At 36.8% G+C, this 20,573-nt stretch overlaps 1 protein-coding gene across 1 annotated transcript in view; it reads right to left on the reverse strand.

The window, feature by feature from the left end:
• The window catches only part of BMP5 (bone morphogenetic protein 5), a 54,022-nt gene extending 33,719 nt beyond the window's left edge, over positions 1-20,303 (reverse strand). The window contains exon 1 of the mRNA XM_009999197.1: positions 19,724-20,303. Within this exon, the coding sequence (XP_009997499.1) occupies positions 19,724-20,207 (484 nt within the window). The 5' untranslated portion in view covers positions 20,208-20,303. The remainder of the gene's footprint in view (positions 1-19,723) is intronic.
• Between the last annotated feature and the right edge of the window lie 270 nt (positions 20,304-20,573).

The following is a 20,573-nucleotide window of genomic DNA, read 5'->3' on the forward strand; positions in this document are numbered from 1 at the left end:
TTATTTCACATGTGAGAGCTTTTCAGTATTAGCAGCTCAAAACGTGCAGATTAAGATATTGAAGTGTTTAGGTTTTCCAGAGCATTCTCATGTCATCCAGCTCTAATCAGTTCATCTGCCAAGATGCATCTCTGTGGGACAGACCACAGCATCTAATAATCAGTTGCCCAGAAAATCAGGAAGTCCTTTCTTAACCATTGAAGGTATATAGGTATATAGTTTTTCTAAGTAAAAACAACTGGATTATTACAGTCAAGGCTGATCACAACAGAATTCTTTGTTTGCTGTCATTGATCAGGATTCCTAGCATCAACTTCTAAAAATGTCATTTTTATACCACCTCAAACTAATATGTCCAGTACTACGGTTACATCAGACAAATCACAGCTCAGGGGAATATCACAAACACCTGTGCGTAAAATGGGAAAGAACATTTTCCACCCATGTGGCAAACTGATGAAACATTCATAGTGTACTAACACTAAGCTCAACTCTAGGAAGAATGAAGACAAATTTACACCCAAAAGCTATTTTAGAAAAGGGGTCATCTTTTAAATGAAGAAAAAAATTAATGCACTAATTTTCATTAAGAAAAGTATTTCGTCTTCTGGAAAAAAATGCGAAGCACATATATGGATGTACAATAAGTAATTGGCATTCTACCAATTCAGCTATAAATATCAGATTAACTGGTGACTGAACTTAAAAAAATTAAAAATTGCTAGCAATGAGTTTAGGTCATTGTGCATGAGGGGCTGTTAGATGTGCTCCTTCATTGGTAACTATCTCCCCACTGCCGTGCTGTGCCTTTCCTGAAGAGGCTGGGATGTGGTGACATGTAGGGGAAGTGAAAGGTTCTTTGGCAAACAAGTGAACAAACTAAAGATATGTTGTAATAAGCTGATTATAGAGTCCTGGGATACCAACTGGATTTCCAAACCGTAAAGCCTCACTAATCAACTTAATGTCACTGTTTAACTACTAAATATACATGCCAAGGCAAAGCAGAGGGTTTTACAGACTATAAGGGTCCATTTACACTAATCTCATTGAATTTCACTGTTTGACTCCGAATTCTTTGTATAAGCATTAAGTAAACCAGTCAGTTTTAATCACTTCAAGGTGATAAAGGTTGCAGTAAGCTGATACACTACAAACGACACTCGTTTACATCTCGAATATAATGAAATGATAGTTTATCTACAGTGAACACTTGTGGTTATCTGAAAAAAACAGGTCAAAGGTTTCAGGCGTTTTCTCCTGAAATTACTCAGTGCTGCCTCAAATGACTGATAATTGAAAGCAGAGGCTGGAAATATCAAATGTGGTAGGTGACAGATAAGCAATAGATTAATGCAAGTACTCTGTTACAGGACACTAAAAGGTCAGAGGCCCTAGGAATTAGCTATTGTGCTACTGTGAAAAGGCAGACATCAAATAGCTGTTTACTTCGTTCTTGCCCTTCTCTCCAACATTCAAATTCTAGAAATACATTGTCTCTTCCAGAACTAGACTAAAATTACTCTCTTTTTACAAAATAAGGCAACAAATGTTCTGCAGGGCAAGTGATTCTATAGCAGAATGAGATATTAAAAAAATAATAATAAAAAATAAGAGTTATGCTAGGTGTAAATACTTTCATGAAATGCCTCTGAGAGAAGAAGCACACTCACCAGAACAACATTCTCAGTTGAGACCAGATACCAGATTTTTAAATATATATTTTAAAGCTTTGTAACTTTGTTTAGGCTTTTACACTTAGAAACTTAGGTTAAGCTTTCCTAAGGTGACTATAAAAAAAACAAACAAACAAACAAACAAAACACAACAAAAACCAAAAAAACAAACAATATAAATATTTGGCTAAGTACTGCTGCTTTGATAGGTTTTACTTGTTTTGTAGAATGGTAAGAATCCTGAAATGAACTCAGAAAACTATTTTGAGTTAGGCACTGAAGCTGATAAAAATAGGCACCTGCCCTTAAAGAATTGTTTCAGACACCAGAGGTGGCTGTCTGATGCATTCAGTGGAGAGACACTTCTATTTGTTAAGCGTCAACTGTCTTTCACCAACCAGCAAGAAGAACAGAGGGCTTTAACTCCAGAGAATAGGACTAAGAGATAGCCTTTGCTCAGTGAAGGGACATTTCAATCCCTATCAACCGCTTTTGATGGCCATATCCTAACTGCCAGGATGCTGAGTAGCCTGGCAGTAAGACATTTTGGGCCACTGCACAGAAAAAATACAAGATTTGTGGATGAAAATGGGAAAGAAATAGATTTTTGTTCCCAAATCTGATTTTTAAAATTCATTTGATGTTAGGCATTTAGTAATCATTCAGCTCAGTGTTTTAACTACAAAGCTTCAGAGTCATACACCCATTGTTTGTTCTCCTTTTAAAATCAATTTTTCTGCACTTCTTTTTCCCTATTTTCATCAACAGAGCACGGGAGTGCTGGTACCCCCCTGACTATTTTCCCTGACTAGTAGTGAGAGAAAGTGGCTGATTTAGGCTTAATAACCTTTCATTTTCCTCCTCCTCTCCTTTCCCAGGCTGTGGTGGGAAAATGCATTACACAGGCTTCAGTCTTGTCAGTTCATGAGTCTAGGGAAAGTTCAGCATTTACTTTCTGAACTGAGACCTTCAACAAACTCGTCTCCAAAATGGGTCAGCTCATACTCAAACCCCAAGAGCAGGCATATAATAGGCAGAGACTGAAAATAGGTGTCCCCAAAATTGCATTCCACACATATCCTTTCTTAACACAAAACTCATTGTCAGAAACTTAATCTGAATTTGATCCCTTTCTGACTGAGGCAAAACTATTTCTGTGCCCAGTGAGAATTTTATGTAATTGGGGAGAGTAAGTCAGCAGAAACTTTACTTTTTTTTCACTGCAACAGTTCTGTTTTTGAAGAACTGCTTTGCTGTAGTACTGTATATTTGAGTTTCTCTGTATTTATTATTATTAGACTGGCAGCATTTAAAGTAATTATAGATTTACAGATGTGGTTTTGAAAGAATGATGTAAATTGCTTTTACATAAAATATACTTTTTTATTAAAACACAAAGCAGAAACCTTGATAGGTCATATTCTGAAGCAATAAACATGGCTGAATATTCAGCTGTTTCACTAAATTCTTAATTTTCAGTCAATAACTGACATCAGTGAGCAACATTTGAGTATTTTGTTCAACTAAATTAGGGACAATTTAAAATTGTTTGATGAAATACTGTGCAGTTAATGGCTGTTTCAACAAATGAAAAATCATCTATTGTTTATTGAATCCAGAATATTAATGGTAGGATATCCCTCCCATAATTGCAAAAAATTACTGAACTGTATGAATTGCAAAGTAATTGAAATCAAGATAAAGTCAGTGAGAAGGCCTTTAGTGACTGCAACAGAATCTAGAAAAAGAATGAAAAAAAACAACAACAAAAAACCAACCCAGAACCAAAAAAACAACCCAAAAAACCCCAACAAAACAACAAAAAAGAATAACGCATTGCCTGAATTTTTAAAAACATATCTTGGTTTCCTTTCTTTATACCTCATAGTAGTGTTTTAATATGCCATACTTAAAAAAAAAAAAAAAAGTTACAATCTTCAGATATCTTACCCAAGGATTTACTGTTACACCTTTTGAGTTTTTAAATTTTTTGTTGTAGTCACTGAGATCAGATAGGTTCTTGCCAGTTAACAAAATACACACTTCAAAAAGTCAAAATTGTTTGAACCACTATATTATTACTAAGGTGGACTTTGAAATTATATTTCTACTATCATAATATTTCTATTATTATTATTATATTCTACTATCTAATATTTGTAGTTCTACTTTCTAATCCCCTGAAGATGTACTTTCAATGTAGTAAGTCATAGGCAGCAACTAGACAAACAACTGAAGTTACAAAAACTTGGTAGAATACGAGTGAATATGTAAATGGATACATTTAATTTTTTCCATGCAGTATTTAAAGAAATAGAGAGCAGTTAGTAATTAAAAGCTTTCAGCATTTGCCCTGAGCAGGAAAGAGTTCCCAGGAACTGAGTAATAGCGCTTGCCAGCAACAGACTTAAAGAAATGCCGCAACCAAAGAGGTATAACTGAACTCAGCTTTCTCACACGTAATCTCACAGGTGTTCTGTATACCATGAGATTATCTATGATGCCTTCTTTTATTGCACATTGTAATACGGGATAAAATGGATGTTTAAATGAAATTGCTGGTCTTCATTCAATAACCCATGTTTTATTGAAAAATTCATTGGTAAAGCCGTGTTATTCGTTCAGTTTACTCTTCTCTGTATCTTCCAAGTTAAATGCACTTGCTCAACAAGTCAAAACAAGTGCTACACTGCAGCTGTTCCAATAATAATTAAATGCTGGAAGGCTTTCAGTTGTTGATACAGAATAAGTGGAAAAGCAACACCCTGCTTTCCTTCGTCTAGTTTGATCCTGACCAGTGCAACAGTAGGAATAAGTAACCAGAATAAAGAGATTGAGTTTTGGAAGTGAACAGAGTTACAAGAGTCTGGGTATTATCACAATCCTAATGTAAAAGATGGTTGACAAAGTGATTCCTCAAAATCTCATTTTTCTTCTTGTCTCAACAGTATAATCCTCTGTATTCTTCAGCCTCCCAAATGCAAAACGTTCACTCCAGTTGCTCAGCTGTAGCAAAAAACACGACAAAAAACCAACTGCATATATGTGATTTTTCATTCTACTAACAGTGGTAGAATGAATCTCAGCTGAGTTTTCTTCCATAGATTTTATAGTTGAACATCCAGCTGGTCACAGCTTCTAGGATTAACAGTAACAGGTTGTGTTTGGAAGTATTTTGAGCTGTCAGTAGTAACATGTGCCAAGAGAGAAGCATCGCAAGCAAGGGTCTGGGAGGAAGCAATGAAGAAAAAGTTACATGCAGTTTGCTATTTTGAATGTAACAAGTTAATTTCTTCATTGCTTTAAGCCCCACTGTATTACAAAGACACTCCAATGACAAATACCTATTTTAAAAATGCATATCCACCAGGTTTTTGGTTCTCACCATTTTTATCAGTTATAAATAAGTCTTTATTTGAAAGAATGCAACAGATCAAAGAACAGATCGATGTACTAGGTGGTCCTGAGTTAATGCATAGATAAATTAGCTAATTCTTATGCCACCATGCCTGAAGTTGTTAATTTTGTCTGCATCATTTCCAATTATGTCTATTTTGCCTGGGCTCTGGCAAAACCAGTACATTTTTATACCATCTATCAAGAGGCTTTAATTTTTTTCTCATATGTAATTTTGCTTTTCTCTAATCACAGATCACCACAAAGAAAACTAACAATTATTCCCAGGTTTCTGACTGTGTGCGAAAGTCAGGATGTCAGATCAACACAACCTCAAGGTTAACAAATGACAGAAAAAAGATTCCTCTCGGGTTCGAGTGCAACTGAATAGGAACCAAAGTTATACCTCTGGGATCCAATGGTCAGAAAATAGGTGTAAGTTATAACTGTTTTGACACTGTAAAAGTATACAGATGGAACATAACTTCTGAGAAGGGTGAAAGGGCATATATCATCATAGGGCAACTAGCAGGGGAGTAAAAGCTAAACATTAAAGCCCATTCTATCTTCCCACATCTCCTTAGGTCCTACTCATGTTAACCCTCTGCTCACTTCCACCCAGAGGCAACATGTCACTCCACCATTTGCCATTCAGACACATCTAATAGACTCCATCCATTTCCCACTGTGGAATTTGTCGGAAAAAACTCCATGGAAGTTCTGTCTGTGTGCCAAACTGGATATAACTGGATAGACACTGTTTTCTGCTTACACTGTGCTCACATGTGAGTATTTTAATAATACACACACCCATTAACACTAACCAGACATTCCATAAAAAAACAGTCCATCTGTAACAAAGATGAGGAAGGAAATTCTCAAGAACATCTCATTTAGAGAGTAGAAAAACGCTTTATTACAGAAATAAATTAATTTTTATATACATGTTATATTATAGGTAGGATATTAAATAAATTTCCAAAGAATAGCTGATCACAGGTCATGTGCTGAGCTACTATCTCAGCATGGGTCCAATTAATTCAGAGCTTCTCAGGTTTGCATTTGCTGTTCACAAGCATATCCTGGGCTCAACGCTGCACTGACTGAGTCATGACCTTAAAAATTAAAAAAGTAAAGAGTTGCAAATTTCACCTTCTATAAATTGCTAGGCCTCATTTTGAAGGTTTGCCTTGTGCGTGCTAGCTATTGACCACCACCAAGGACCCACCTAGGAGAGCCTGAGCAGTGTTGCCGAGAAACAGTTATGTGGCCAGAAGTACAGCAGGGACAGGCCCTCCCAGACATTACACCCAGGGGCAGACAGGGGGAAGATGGGGAGGAAGAGCCGCCAGGCGACTGGGTAGTGGTGGTGAGGAGTGGCACTTCCAGACAGGAGGTTTTAACAGCCAGCTTCGGAGCTGGCTGTGATTTTAACAGCTCTTTATACTGATTCAAACTGCACCTTCTCCTCTGCAGCTCTGTTAGTCTAATCTGATTATTATTTATTCCAGCAGAGAGAGATTATTTCAAGCACATATAACCCCCTATACAGAATTAGTCCTCTCAACAAGAAGGAAAAAACGCCTGAATATTTTTCCCATGAAAATATCTTAAATCTTACAAAGGTTAACAAACATTTCAGGGCAGAAACTGTCAGTGAATTAACAGATCTCTGGGTTGGCCATCCAGCATTATACCTGCACTGCCAGAAGAAAGAAAAAACAGTCTTCATAAAAGAATATTTGTGCCATGGAAGAGTTCAGATTTGGTCCAGGTAATGTGACTGTAAGTGTTGATCCCTCACAGTAGGCTGCTTTGGACAGACTTGGAGAGAGAGACCAGAAGTGTCAAAATTACATAAAAAAAACAAGACAATATTTTCCAAAGTAGAAAGAAGAAGCATTACACTTTAAGCACACAAAACTGTTCATTCAACAATTGTCTGAGCTAGATCATTGCTCGACTCCCAAAAAAAAGTAGGTATTATTGGTGTCAATGTAACAATGCTCTCTCTCCTTCCCTACCTGGGTGGGAAGGGGAGGAGATCAAGAGCATTGTTGTCAAACCTGAGTCAAATGGTGACAACAATGACAAGAGTAAGATCCTCCTTCTCTGTAACCACGCTAGCACAGGGTCACAAAATGGCTGAGGTTGGACGTGACCTCAGGAGGTCATCTGCTCCAACCTCCTTCCTAGACAGAGCAACCTAGAGCTGGTTTCCCAGGACTGTGGACGTGCTGGTATCATTCCTGCATTTTGACTGTTATCCCACGTGGGACTGTATTTCTCATATTCCTTGCCAAATTACTTCAAACTCAATGCCCAGTCTGATTGTAGAGGTATCTATAGGTGTAACACATCTCTGGAGCACCAAAGGTGATCTCCCAAAGTTTGCATAATGCATTATAATAGTGCCTTCTCTCCACTCCTAATACTTGAGCTAATGTGTCTCAGGCAAAATTGGGGTGTTTTTCTGAGCAGAGAGTAAGAATGATCAGGGAGTAGGAACATAATGCCTAAAATAGTGCCTTTATTTCAAATGCAATCCTTTTGGTACAAACCCATTAAGAATATTTGGCATCCACTTTACAGCATCCGATCAGACTTTGCCTTTGCAGATGTTTGAAAAAAAACCCTTCTTTTCTATTATGGCTAGAAGCAACTACTGTCCTAATTTTTGGTGATAGACCTGGTTTTTATTTTAAAGTAACTTGAAACTATCCATTGGCCATCCCCAAAACTGGAAGCACCACCATTTCTTCTATTACAGGCTTTCTTCATCTCCATTTTCATGAGAGCACTTTACTCCCTACATGCGGGCATGTCAGAGTTGGAAGGGACCTCTAGAGATCATCTACTCCAAGTCCCCTGCTAAAGCAGGATCACCTAGACCACTTTACTCCAGGTGGGTCTTAAATATTTCCAGAGAAGGGGAATCCACAACCTTCCTAGGCAGCCTGTTTCAACACTTTGTTACCCTCACCATAAAGAAGTTCTTTCTTATATTAAAATGAAACTTCCCATGTTCCAGCTTGTGCCCATTGTCCCTCATCCTGTCAGTGGGAACTATCAAAGAGTCTGGATCCTTCCTTCCTGAACCCACCCTTTACATACCTGTAGGCATTAGCCCTCCTCCAGACCTCAAGCACCTATCCAGTTCTCCATGGTCTCTCAAAGATGACTGAGAGTGGCCTAGTAATAATATTTTCCAGCTCTCTCCAAACTTGTAGATGCATCCCATCGGGGCCCATGGATTTATGGCAAGGTGAAGCAGCATGGTTTAAGGGAGTCCACAGTAAATCTCATTGACACAAGGTGATATGACATTAATAAAATAAGTTTCATTCTTGTACATCAGCAGATGGTAATGTAAACAAGGACGAGTAGGTCATAACTTTTTCAGGACTTGTGCCCATGGAGCTAAGTTTTCAGTTCACATGTGTGCTTGTTTTATTGATTCTAGTACTGTGATGAACCCTCTTTTACATTAGGTCTCTCCTGTACACACCCACATGCTAGTAAGCACATCTTTTACATTTTTCCATTTCTAAGGACTACATACAAATATGGATAACGCAAAACAACTGCTAAGAGACCAAAATAGGGACAATATATTGTTAATTACTTTACTGCCTCCATTCTGACCCAGTGAACTGCAACATGAACTTGACCTAGTTTTTATTCACTCCATAGCATTAACTGTCTCTGGATTTTACATTACCAAACATGTTTATTAATTTAATAGTTTAAGAGATGATGAAAAATTTATTTAAAGGCCTGTAGTAAATAGATCTATGACGACATTAATAAAGCAGCAAAGAAATCACTTTATTCTAAAAAAATACCTAATTTTAAACTACTTTGATAAATAATAATATATTTTGTCATATAACACACACCACTCAAAATTCTGAAAAGTAAACCAGCTCTCCCTGAATGTCATATTTAATCGTATTGTTTCAGTCACACTTACTATTGCTTCACATAAGATTTAAACATTATAATCCTTTGAATACCCTATTATGATATTCAGCAAAATCTGTGTTGTATTTTTAATTATATAAGCTTGTAATTTTAATCAACAGGTAAAAAACATTTAACCATGTAAATGCAATTGTGTAGGTGAACTATAGATTTAACCTTCGCTAACTGAAACACTTTGTACATGTTTGTAGCTTTCACCACAACACTCTTTAGTTCACAGTGATAGTCATGGGCAGTGCTGGGTCAGTCTAGACTCTCACTGCACAGCACTCAGCAGTTTGTCTTTTTTATCTAGAATGTGACTCCTGATGCATGATAAATCATTTGGTCAACCCTATGTGTTTCAAGAGTCACCGGGTATATGAAAAGTATTACGAAATAAGAAGTGCTGGAAGTTGTGTTCTAAGCCTTTAGAGTACGTATTTTCAAGAACTACATCTGTTTCTGGATGTTGTTTTGTTTTCATTTTTGTTTTTCTGCAACTACAGAAGATAATTGTGGTTCTTTAATGAAACCTCAGATGTGCCCATAAATCATCAATATGCAGAAAATCTCATAGTATAATTGCATAATAGAATATTATACAAGTCTCAAAAAGCTCATGGGAACTGGCAATTTCAGGGAAGCCTAAGGAACTCTGAAGTTTTGGAAAATCACAGACAGATCACTTGTGGCAACAGCGGCTTTTCTCTATTACATTATTAAATGTGAGCTTCGGTCCTCGCTGTAGTGTTGCCTCTCACTCCTTCCTTGATCTCTTTGGAGAAACATCTGAGCTGAGAATCAGAGGGAAGAAGCCCTTCTCAGAACAAAGGAAGTTGTGTGAGTTTATTCTCAGAAGTACCAAGGATCCTAAATGGAAAAGAAACGGTTTAAGGATCCAATTTTGCAATCATCTAGACAAGGCACAGCTCTTACTGGCCCAACTAAGAGATTACTCAGCACCTCATACCACTGAATTCTGCTGCTGTTTTAGTCTTCAGCTCTTTGGAGCAGATCCATAAACTCTCCTCCTTATTTCAAAATGTTACAACAGGATGTAATTAAGTACAATTAACAAGGAGGTCAAACGGTCATCTGATAAACATTGGCCCAAACAGGCAGCTTGAAAGGTCAGGGCTGCTAAAGCCACATAGTATTGATGGGAAAGAATATTATGATTTAAGGGGGGAAAAAATCCCGTAGACAAAAACTAAAGAGATTTACATGCTTTCTATATTACACACACAAACCCATGCACACAGACTGATACATATGTACACATGCCTCAGAGACCCATGAGTCTATATTCTGAGAAGAAGAGCTAGACTAACCACACATTGTCTCTTCCTTGCACCAGATCTCAAATCTCAGTTTTGGTGCTTTGATTCCAGTGTTTCTTTTTCTTTTTCACTGTTTATAAAACTGTCTGTTTTAAGAATGGTAAATAGATTTGTTGCCCATTCAGAAGGGAACTTTTTTAGCCCTTTCTAAATTAATGCTTCAGGAGGAAACACAAGATGCTGCAAGGCTCTTAGGAGCAAGGCATTGTACGGAGCACACAGCCACAAGAAAGAAGCTATTCTACTACTCTGCAGTGTCAAAGAATGAGAGTGCACAGGAGTAGAAATTAACACAGAGTATTTGCCCATCCTAATTTTATGGGTTGGAAAACAGAGGCACACTGTTTTCATTTTCTATCTGAGGCTCTTCAGGTTTTTCCTATTTGCCTGCTCAGGCATTTCACTCTGACTTTGAGGTTTAGGCTTGGCCAGGGGTGGGACACACTCACTGCAAAACACTTGCACACAGTTCTTGTGAACCAGCAAGGTAACCTGGTCAGGAGTAGCAGATTAACCTCCTCAATCCCTAACACGTTGTGACTTGTTATTGACAGATGCCCTCGATGAGGTAACCTTGGGAACAACCTTTCCAAAGCTATGTTCCTGCTGGATCTCAGCCGTCATAAATCACCACAAAGACTATAGCTGTCATGGGGCTATATGCTGGGCTTGCTGTTTCTCCAATGGCTTTATCAACCACATTACTGTTCACTTTTTTGATTTCTCAGCTAATGTTTTTGCAGACCTTACCAACAGAATCCTGACCCCAGGCACCAGGTGCTATCAAATGCCATCCGCTTGCTACTCCAAAACCAGACTCACAAATCATTCAGTGTCCATGCTTCTATACTCAGACAAATTGTTATTCATTACTTTGATCATGGTTACAGCTTTTCCAGATAACATAAATATAGCTTTATTAATTCAACTACAGTCAAATACATATATATAGTATATATATTAGTATATATATATAGATATATATGTATATATATATACAATATATATATATACAGATATATATATATACAGATATATATATAGATAGATATATATGTATATATATATACAATAATTGTATTTGATAGACACTGTCTAAAAAGAGATAGAACCACAGAATCATTGATGTTGGAAAACAGCTTTAGGTTCTCAGCGGTTCCAAATATACAATATTTCTAAGTCAGATACAGATAAACTAACAAATTTAAGCTATCCAAATTCCTATCTCCATCTGATTCTACTCCAAAGAGAGAGTTAGGTGGAATTTTGCTTATGCAAAGCCACTGGTTGTCAGCTATGGATATGTATCATGTACCACCACTAGCTGTCCTGATTAGTTTTCTGACTGTGACTCATTAATACTGGTTGTCTCCATTTGCCCTGAATTACAGTGGGAAAAAAGTAAAGCCACATTCTGGCAAGGTACCACACAGTTTTATAATAGTGTTTTTTATATACAGATATATATATATACAGATATATATATAGATAGATATATATGTATATATATATACAATAATTGTATTTGATAGACACTGTCTAAAAAGAGATAGAACCACAGAATCATTGATGTTGGAAAACAGCTTTAGGTTCTCAGCGGTTCCAAATATACAATATTTCTAAGTCAGATACAGATAAACTAACAAATTTAAGCTATCCAAATTCCTATCTCCATCTGATTCTACTCCAAAGAGAGAGTTAGGTGGAATTTTGCTTATGCAAAGCCACTGGTTGTCAGCTATGGATATGTATCATGTACCACCACTAGCTGTCCTGATTAGTTTTCTGACTGTGACTCATTAATACTGGTTGTCTCCATTTGCCCTGAATTACAGTGGGAAAAAAGTAAAGCCACATTCTGGCAAGGTACCACACAGTTTTATAATAGTGTTTTTTATAATAAACAGTCACCTTTTGGAGCATGTCTCAATAATAGTGGGAATTTTCTGAGTGGAACGCTAAGCTGTAAAGCCTCTCCTTTTCCTCTTGTTTTCAATAATTTATTGTATAGAAATAAATTCGTAATTCAGAGCAAAATACAAACCATCTCCTGCTTGGTGTACCCCACCCACAAACTTAAATAATATAGTTGTCAGGGTTGACAAGTTCTGCCTGCTGTAGCATTGCTGTGTTTTATAGGAAATTTTAACCAGGGGTGTTATTTTAAGAGATGAGCAAATGGGGAAACCCCATGGCCTAGCCAATAAAATATGAACTTTAGGTGCAATGGAGCACTCATAAATATGACTCAGAACAAGGGAATTCATTGTTTCTCCCGACCCCTTTTAGCTGCTCCTCTGATCTCAACCTCTCTGTGTGCGTCATGGCAGCCCTCATCCTTTAACTTGCGGTTTTTAAAAGCTAGCTTCTAGGTTATTTATGGCTGCAAATGTTAGTAGCCTGTCTGCATACTCCCTGCACACATATACTGAAGGGTGGGGGGAGCTGCATTTTCTTTGGAAGGACTAAAATTTTGCTCAGGGAGTAGAGTGGCTGTGGAGGTTGAGATACTCTCTCTACCATGAGGGATTGAGAAGAAAATGACTCCATTTACCTGCAAGGCTCACTAGAAGGAACTTATACCTGGACTAATTTTATCTTTCATTTGCATATTATCTATGTCTATTACGTTCTCCCTCACTTCCTCTTGGGTTTGCCCTGTCTTTGTCTGTATGCACCTTCTTCTCCCTACCATGACAATCTTCCCTCCACTTTTCTAACTCTATCATCCTGGGAAATGCTCCGTTTGCACAACATCATGCTCCATGTGAGGCATGGAGGAGTGGGACTAAGTCTTCCAGTAATACCAGTTCTTACAGAGGCTGTTTCTCTCTTGAGAACCTTTCGGATGCCCAGCAGATCCGCATCCAGACCCACACATTGGCTGTTGCTTGTTGAAAAGAGGAGAGGTGTCCTCCTTGTAAGACCTGGTTTGTGCTTTGCCATTTTCCCTTCATGCCTGCTCTCATTCCTTCTGTCTCCATCTCCTGCTCTGTTGCCTAGTCTCACAGCTTCTTGGCCTTTAATCCCTTCTGCAGCCAAATGCCACTGACATAAAATTAAAGTTCAGTGACCTTGCCTAGACAGGGGGGTTAGAGACAAGAGAAAGGACAAGTAGGAGAGGTTGGGGGAAAGTGTGGGAAATAATTATGAAGTCTGGTAGCAGCCAGAGCTCTCCTGAAGCCCCGGGGAGTCTTTATTTAGCTGGAGGCTGCAATTGGCACTTCATAAACTGTTCATTCTCGGCTATGTGGAAACACCAGACAGCATCTAGAATGATCAGACTGTAATCAATCAATTTTCTGCAAAATTCTATTAGTTTGTGGGCCTATGAAAGTAAGCTGAAGGGAACCACCGTGGCTACAAAGAGAAGAAAAGGGAACTGCCCACATCATAATTACCTCCATAACTTAGGCAGTAAGTAGGCAGGTAGCCATGGTAAAATTCTTTGCATAATTTAACATTCAGAGAAAATAACAACAGGAGCAGTAAGTGTGGGAGATCATGTATGTGCCAAAGGTGTCCTGTTATTTAAGAAAATAATCTGGGGTTTAGGAAGAGAACCAAGAAGCTCTTCAACCACTCCATGGCAGGCAGATTCCTCCCCTAATATACTCTGCACAGAGGCATCTCCACAAGCCTCCGTCTTTCTCTTTCATGGCTAGCCAGAGTCACTCTGACATTGTGTTTTCCTGGGAAAATATGTACTGTACAATACATACAATCCCCACAACCCCACCCAAAGTCTGTGTTTAGTCTGGAAAGGAGCACTTTCTAAAGAAGAAGTGGAAGTGGGTCAGCCATTCTTCCCAATGGGAAAAATATGAATAATAATATATATTTATGTGTATCCATACATATATATAGCTTTTCACCATGCATGTCTGCTAAATCTGCTAAATCAGTTTCTCTTCAGTTATCTGCAATTTCTTTAAAAACTGTCAGCGAGGAAAGTCAGACAGTTTATACCCCAGTTAATGGAGAGCTTGACATTTTTTTGGCTGGGTAGATACAATTATTTACTTGGATTCAAAGTGTTAACTTTGGCAAAAAAAAAAAATAATTGACAGTTATAAAAACATTATTTTGCTAGATGATATTTATGGATCACACACAAACCTATTTTGAGGTAGCACTATATAGTTTATAAGGTTCATGTAACATGAGAGATTTCAAAGGAAATATAAAATATTTCAATATAAAACAACAATTGTAATGTGATTCCAAAAAGGAATTTGGAGAATATTACTTGCTTAAAATAAAAAAGAAACCCTAACAATCTGTTTTGCAAAAAGCTTTCTTAATAATTAATTTGATCATAGAAAATTACTTCATCATGAATAGATATTTCTAACACCTGATAGCATACCTAGGTCACAACTAACTAGTTCTGCTCACTGACTAGGTGCTGAAAATTTTATTAAGGGAAAAAAATCTAACGATTTCACAATACCAATTTCAAGATGTCTGCTTTGGGTGAAGATTAAATGAAACCTCCTTGATCTAATTTGCCTTAAGTTTTATGTAAAAAAGTGGGAAATGCCATCTTATTGACATTAGGTTACCATTAAAAAAAAAAAATAAAATCACTGTTTTGTCAGTATTTATCCAATTCCACAAATAAAGACATGGGTTCTACTTGTTATTTAACAAGCTTTATCTCTGTAATAGCATCCCTCTGTCCAAGGCAAGATAATAGCACTATTTCCGTCACTTCATTTAAGCCTGCGTTAATATTTTCATTAGAAGCCTGCATTTTAAGGACTAAAACTGTACCACAGCCAAGGAAATTCATCTAATGTTAAAATTAAGACAGCAGCATCCAGTAGAAAAGGCAGAAAGAAAGAGTGTTCATTCTTAAACTGTGAGGAGAGAAGTAAATGATCCTGAGGCCTTTTTGCGTGTATCCTTCAAACCCAGCTTCCCTTCCACATCTCCTGGCATTTTATAACTTAGCACTCCATATCCCTCACTGGTGATATGTTAGGTGTGAGTAAAAGGTTGTAGAAACTGAATTAGTTTAATTTAAGGAACTAGCTACTATTTACACTCCAGGTATGACTGCAATTAGTAAACCTTTCTTTTTCACGTGTTATGAAAATGTATTTGTACAGGTATTCGGTGTGGATCAATGTACTGTAGTTTTCTCAGAGTAGCTGTATAAAAGATCTTCTCTGCCATGTTAGCATTGTCCATTTAGCACAATGAGCTGTAAATCTCATGACTTTGTGTGTTTGTTTAGTGATTCGGATTTTAAAGAATGTGATCTTCAAGACTGTACTAACTCGGTAGAGAAGCTGGAGAACTGCAAGCAGTGCTTCAACCAAACAAAATTTCCTTTGAATTCAGCATCTGATTTAGGAACTGATCACAGTGCATGTGGGTTGGGTTTTATTTTAATTAAGATTGTGGAATCACATTGTGTGTAAAGAAAAGTTGCCTTTCCTGGGTGTATCAGTAGTTTTAAAAATCTCCATAATAATATATCCTTCTTTAAACTAGTATGTGTAGGCAGGGTCACAACTTTTATGATTATCTTCATATTTGAATTCTCAAAATTTATTTAAAACAATACAGAAGAAAACATAATAAAACCACAAAAGTTGTATATATTTATCCCCTATCTTACAGTGAGTTAATAAAAATTTGTATGAAAATATGGAGAAAGAAAAGAGAGTTGCTTAATAAAGGCAGCAATTCATTTAAAGAAAAATTTACAGATGTATTGTAAACAAATGAAAATACAGGCCATTTGAATTGCATGAGAAGGAACACTTAAGTATAGTGGATTTAATGATCACTTTGATGCTAATGGAAAATTCAGTCCTTGAAATGTTTAAATGTATTTTATGAAAGTGCTGCTGTTTCTCCAAGCCTCAGTCATGTACATATTTTTTTATTCAACCTCCCTCTTTTGGTGAGATGTGAAGAGTGGAAACACTAGCATTTATCTTAACCAAGTTCTTCCCTAAATAAATTTTGAGTGAGCAGAAAAGTCAGTAGGACTACATGAGTATTATTCGCCTGTGCTCTGAGGAGCAGGGTATCCTCTATATGTCATTATGGGAGATGGGCCAAAAAGAAGATGCCAGAACTCCAAACAGTCTGTGCTTTGCAACAATATAATAAAATACAACAGGATAAAAAAAATAAACCAAAAATACCCAGTGAGGAAAACAAAGTCCTGAACTTGTGGGTGATATAATCAGATCTTTGAAAACCCCAATGTATTTAGTGGAGGATTTATTCTTTGACTGCTGGACCAACCCCAGTTAACTCTTCTGTTACACTCATCAATATTTATGGAGAGCTGCCAACACACACAGTCTTATACAGAATACAGGACAAGACATAGTCTCTGTCTTCTCATAGCTTTCAAGAAAGAAAGAAATGGAAATTCTGGTATAAATTCCAGTAAAAAGAGCAGGTGTTTACAATTTTAATGTCAGCAGAGGAAAACCAAGTCTTGTTTTTCTCCCTGGTTGCTTGACAGAATTATAATTGCAGTTCCCTTGATGATTTTTTTTAAAGTTGTTTTTGAAAGTGAGGTATTTGCAATTCTGACAGTTCGATTTTTATCAAAATTAGCATCAAAGTTTCAAATTTTGTTCTTTAACATAAAATTATTTGTCCTTGTCTATTTATTTTTTTTAACTTTTAAATCTTATCCAACCTTTTCAATCTTATGCCTAATAATTCCTGTCCAAAATTTTAGCTACATATTTCTTAGATTATTATAACTGGCTACAATTATATACATAAGTTTCAGTTTAAAATATCATGATGATTAATAAAGCTTTATAATTACACCTTATGTAATTAATGGTGTGCAAGTATGAACATGGTGAATACTATTTCCAGAGCAGATTAATTTGATACAAGTTGACTGAGGCTTCAAATCTACAACCAGTTGAGTTATTACTGTGCCGCATCAGCATTTATTGATTTTAAGGGATAGTGTTAGCATTCACTTATCACTGCATGTTTTTCCCCGTTGTACATTAAAAGAGCTTGCCCCCATCTGTCACAATTTTATAGTACATAAATCACATGAAAAGGTTACTTGTTTCCATGATTTATTTCATTTTTATATTAATTATACTGAAACATAGGATTGTTTAATAAAAATGTTGAAGCTAATCTATATTGGTCATCAATATTTCTTACACTTGTTGCACAGTGGAATGTGTGATAAACCACAATCTCCAAAATGTATGGAAGGGCATTTAAACTGAATTAGGATTTAATTGTGCAGAGAGCTGAGACATATTTTAGTTTTACAGAGGCCAAACAAAACCTGGTATTTACAAAGTACTTTTTTTTTTTTAAGTTAATGGTGTCTATTAATCATAATCACTGTAAAAGTAAAACATCTCCTCTCCTTTTTTCACATTTTAGAAACACAAGATCTGCTTTAGCTTCTCAATTACTTTCTTAAGGCAACATTAAATTCCCAACAAAATGAGACAAATGATAGAAACTTCCCAGTCAAGGTAGAACACTTGGTGGAAATTTGTGTTCTTCCAGAGGGGGTTTTTGTCTGGGGAAGTGCAGCAGAATCAGGTTAGGAAATATCTGACAATGACCCGTCAAAGACTTGTACTCATATACTGCAAGAAGTCCTCTTGAAATCAAAGACATTTCATTAAATCAAAGGCTACGTCTCCTGTAAATAGTTCTCATAGACATTGGTGAAATGCTCTGCAATATATTTACTGAGGGTATTTCTCAGAACACACGAGGAAAACTTTTGCAGGAACAGGGCTTCTACAAATCCTTAGGAGATCAGAGCATTGCCTACTTTCCTTTATAACATCACCATTTCAAATTAAGCTGACTTCAGACACTGGGTAAATTGAGGCATACAATGGAAACTTCAAAGTAATACTCAGATAAAACATAACCCTTTCTTAAGGCTGAGGAACACATTTTCAAAAAAAAAATAATTCATTTTTCTAGTTCGCTATTTCAGGAGCAAGAGAAACAAGCAAATGTATTTAGACTTGCAGACATGTATTACTCTTAAGGAAAAAGATCTCTGAATTGAACACCTCCTGACCTACCAAATAATTAATGAAAAGTCATTTTATTATTATGCCAACCAAACTCTAGGGTGTCATTTTCCTAGAAATTCAAGTTGTTGAGGAGTTTAGCATTTGGAAACATTTTTAATCTTGCAGCAATATTAATGACCTGGTAGACATAAAAGGTGCAGAATGTGAGTGATAATCTAAAGGTATTTCAGAACATGTGCCGTTGTTGAAAAAGTTTCCACAGAAAGCATTGTCCTGGAAAGTTAGAGTTCATCACATTTTGTACCAGCTTATTGAGAAACTTCAAGTTTTCAAATAAATCTCCTGTTATTCAGATCAAAAGAGAAGGGGTTTTTTAGTTGGCTTTATAAGTCCTGTAGCATTTAAAATGCTTATAAAAATAGTAAATACATTTCATGAATTATTTGCAGCTTTCTAATGAGATTTAAGTTGCTTTCTATGAAAAAAATCTGTGACTGCTTTTTCAGCCACAACATAACTGGTAAGAATGTTTATTATACTCAGAAGACAACATAATTTAGTTTTTATCAATTTTTTGTCTGAATTGATATCATTTTTAAAAGCATTCTTTGCTGGCATGTTTCTTGTGTTTAATACTTTACTTGTTATTTAATGTATTTATGACACAGAAAATAAAAACCATTGAGAACTCTGAGCACCATGGCAGTATAATAAAACACAGCCTGTGGTTATTAGACAGAAATAACAAAGAAACAGCAACAGATTATTTAAAACCCAGCCATCCAGCTGAAAAGATAATAAAAACCCTGAGTTTTACCAGTAGAAAAAAACCCAAAAACTAAACAACCACAGATTTTTTAATTTTTTTTTTTCGGAAATGGTTTAACTTTTCCCCATTTCATAACATTCTAGGCTTTAAAATATTAACAACTGATGCTTGTTCATGTCTGAGCTTTAAGCAAAACAGTGAGGGAAATAACTAAGCAGTAGGCATACGTGTTTGATTTTTTGAGATTTAAAAAAAAAAAAGCGTTAGTTGGCCTAAGGCTAGAATTTTCATTACATCAATGAAAGAAAGAAAACAGAAGCTAACAGAGGGAAGTTATAGAAACTGACTTTATATAAACAGTGAAAAAAATCTTTTTCCATGGCCACCTACAAAGTAGCTACTTTACCATCAGTAAGACTTTTCTTTTACCAGTGGCACAGTAGCCCGGGCCCAATCCTGCCAGTTTAGAACAGGTTACGGTCCAGCCAAGAGATTTGCCCCTCACAAGATCAGGCTAGCAGTTAGTCAAAGAGAGCAGAAATAAATTTTTTTTCCACGTACCTAAATTGACAAAGCTCATGACCATGTCAGCATCATTCAGAAAGTTGGTGTCGTGCAGGCTGGCTAAGGGAGGATTCTGTGTGGCCAGGGGGGTCATGCGAGATAATTGTATTCTCCGCGAATATCCATTTGGAGAGGCAGGGTATCCTTTCCGTATCCCTCTGCTCTCCCCTGCCATGGATCCCTTGAGTGAATACTCCAGCTCCTCAGTATCCTCTTCATTTGTCATGGCATTATACAGGTCCAGCATGAAGAGGGGTGCAGAAGCAGCCTGCTTTCCTGGTGAAAATGGTCTGGGTCTGTGAGGTAAACCCAGGATAGAGAGAATCTCTCTCTGAATCTCCCTTCTCTCATGGTTCCGCAGCCTCCTGTAAATAAAACTCGAATGGACATGATTGTCTCCTAAACCTCGCTGTGCGTGACCCACCAGAACCCAGCAATTCCAGAGCAAGCCCACGAAAGCTTTAAGCGCAGTTAGGTTCATTTTTGAAAAGAAAAAGAACAAGGAAAAAAAATAATTAAAAAAATAAAAATCTTTTCTCCTGCTTGTTCTGAGTTCCTAAGAGGTCTGCTTTCCCAGTGGCTGAAAAACAAAATTTACCTATTCTTCATGTCAATGTCATCTCTAAACGTAACATCTTTGGCGATTTCTCTCCCCCCACCCTGTTTAAATATTGTGGAATGTGTCAGGTTGCAGTTATTTCTAAGAAAGCTGAAATTCAGACTTCCAGTTTTCGACTGTTGTTATCGTTTTTTCTGCATTTATGGAGCAGAAGACCAGTATTTTGCCAGCTGACCTAGGCATTCCTATATAAACCTTAGATAACCAGGTCTTTGGTGGGGAGCTGTA

The sequence above is a fragment of the Chaetura pelagica genome, unplaced genomic scaffold (assembly GCF_000747805.2).
Source record: "Chaetura pelagica isolate M959 unplaced genomic scaffold, ChaPel_1.0 scaffold90, whole genome shotgun sequence".
Classification (NCBI taxonomy): Eukaryota; Metazoa; Chordata; class Aves; order Apodiformes; family Apodidae; genus Chaetura; species Chaetura pelagica.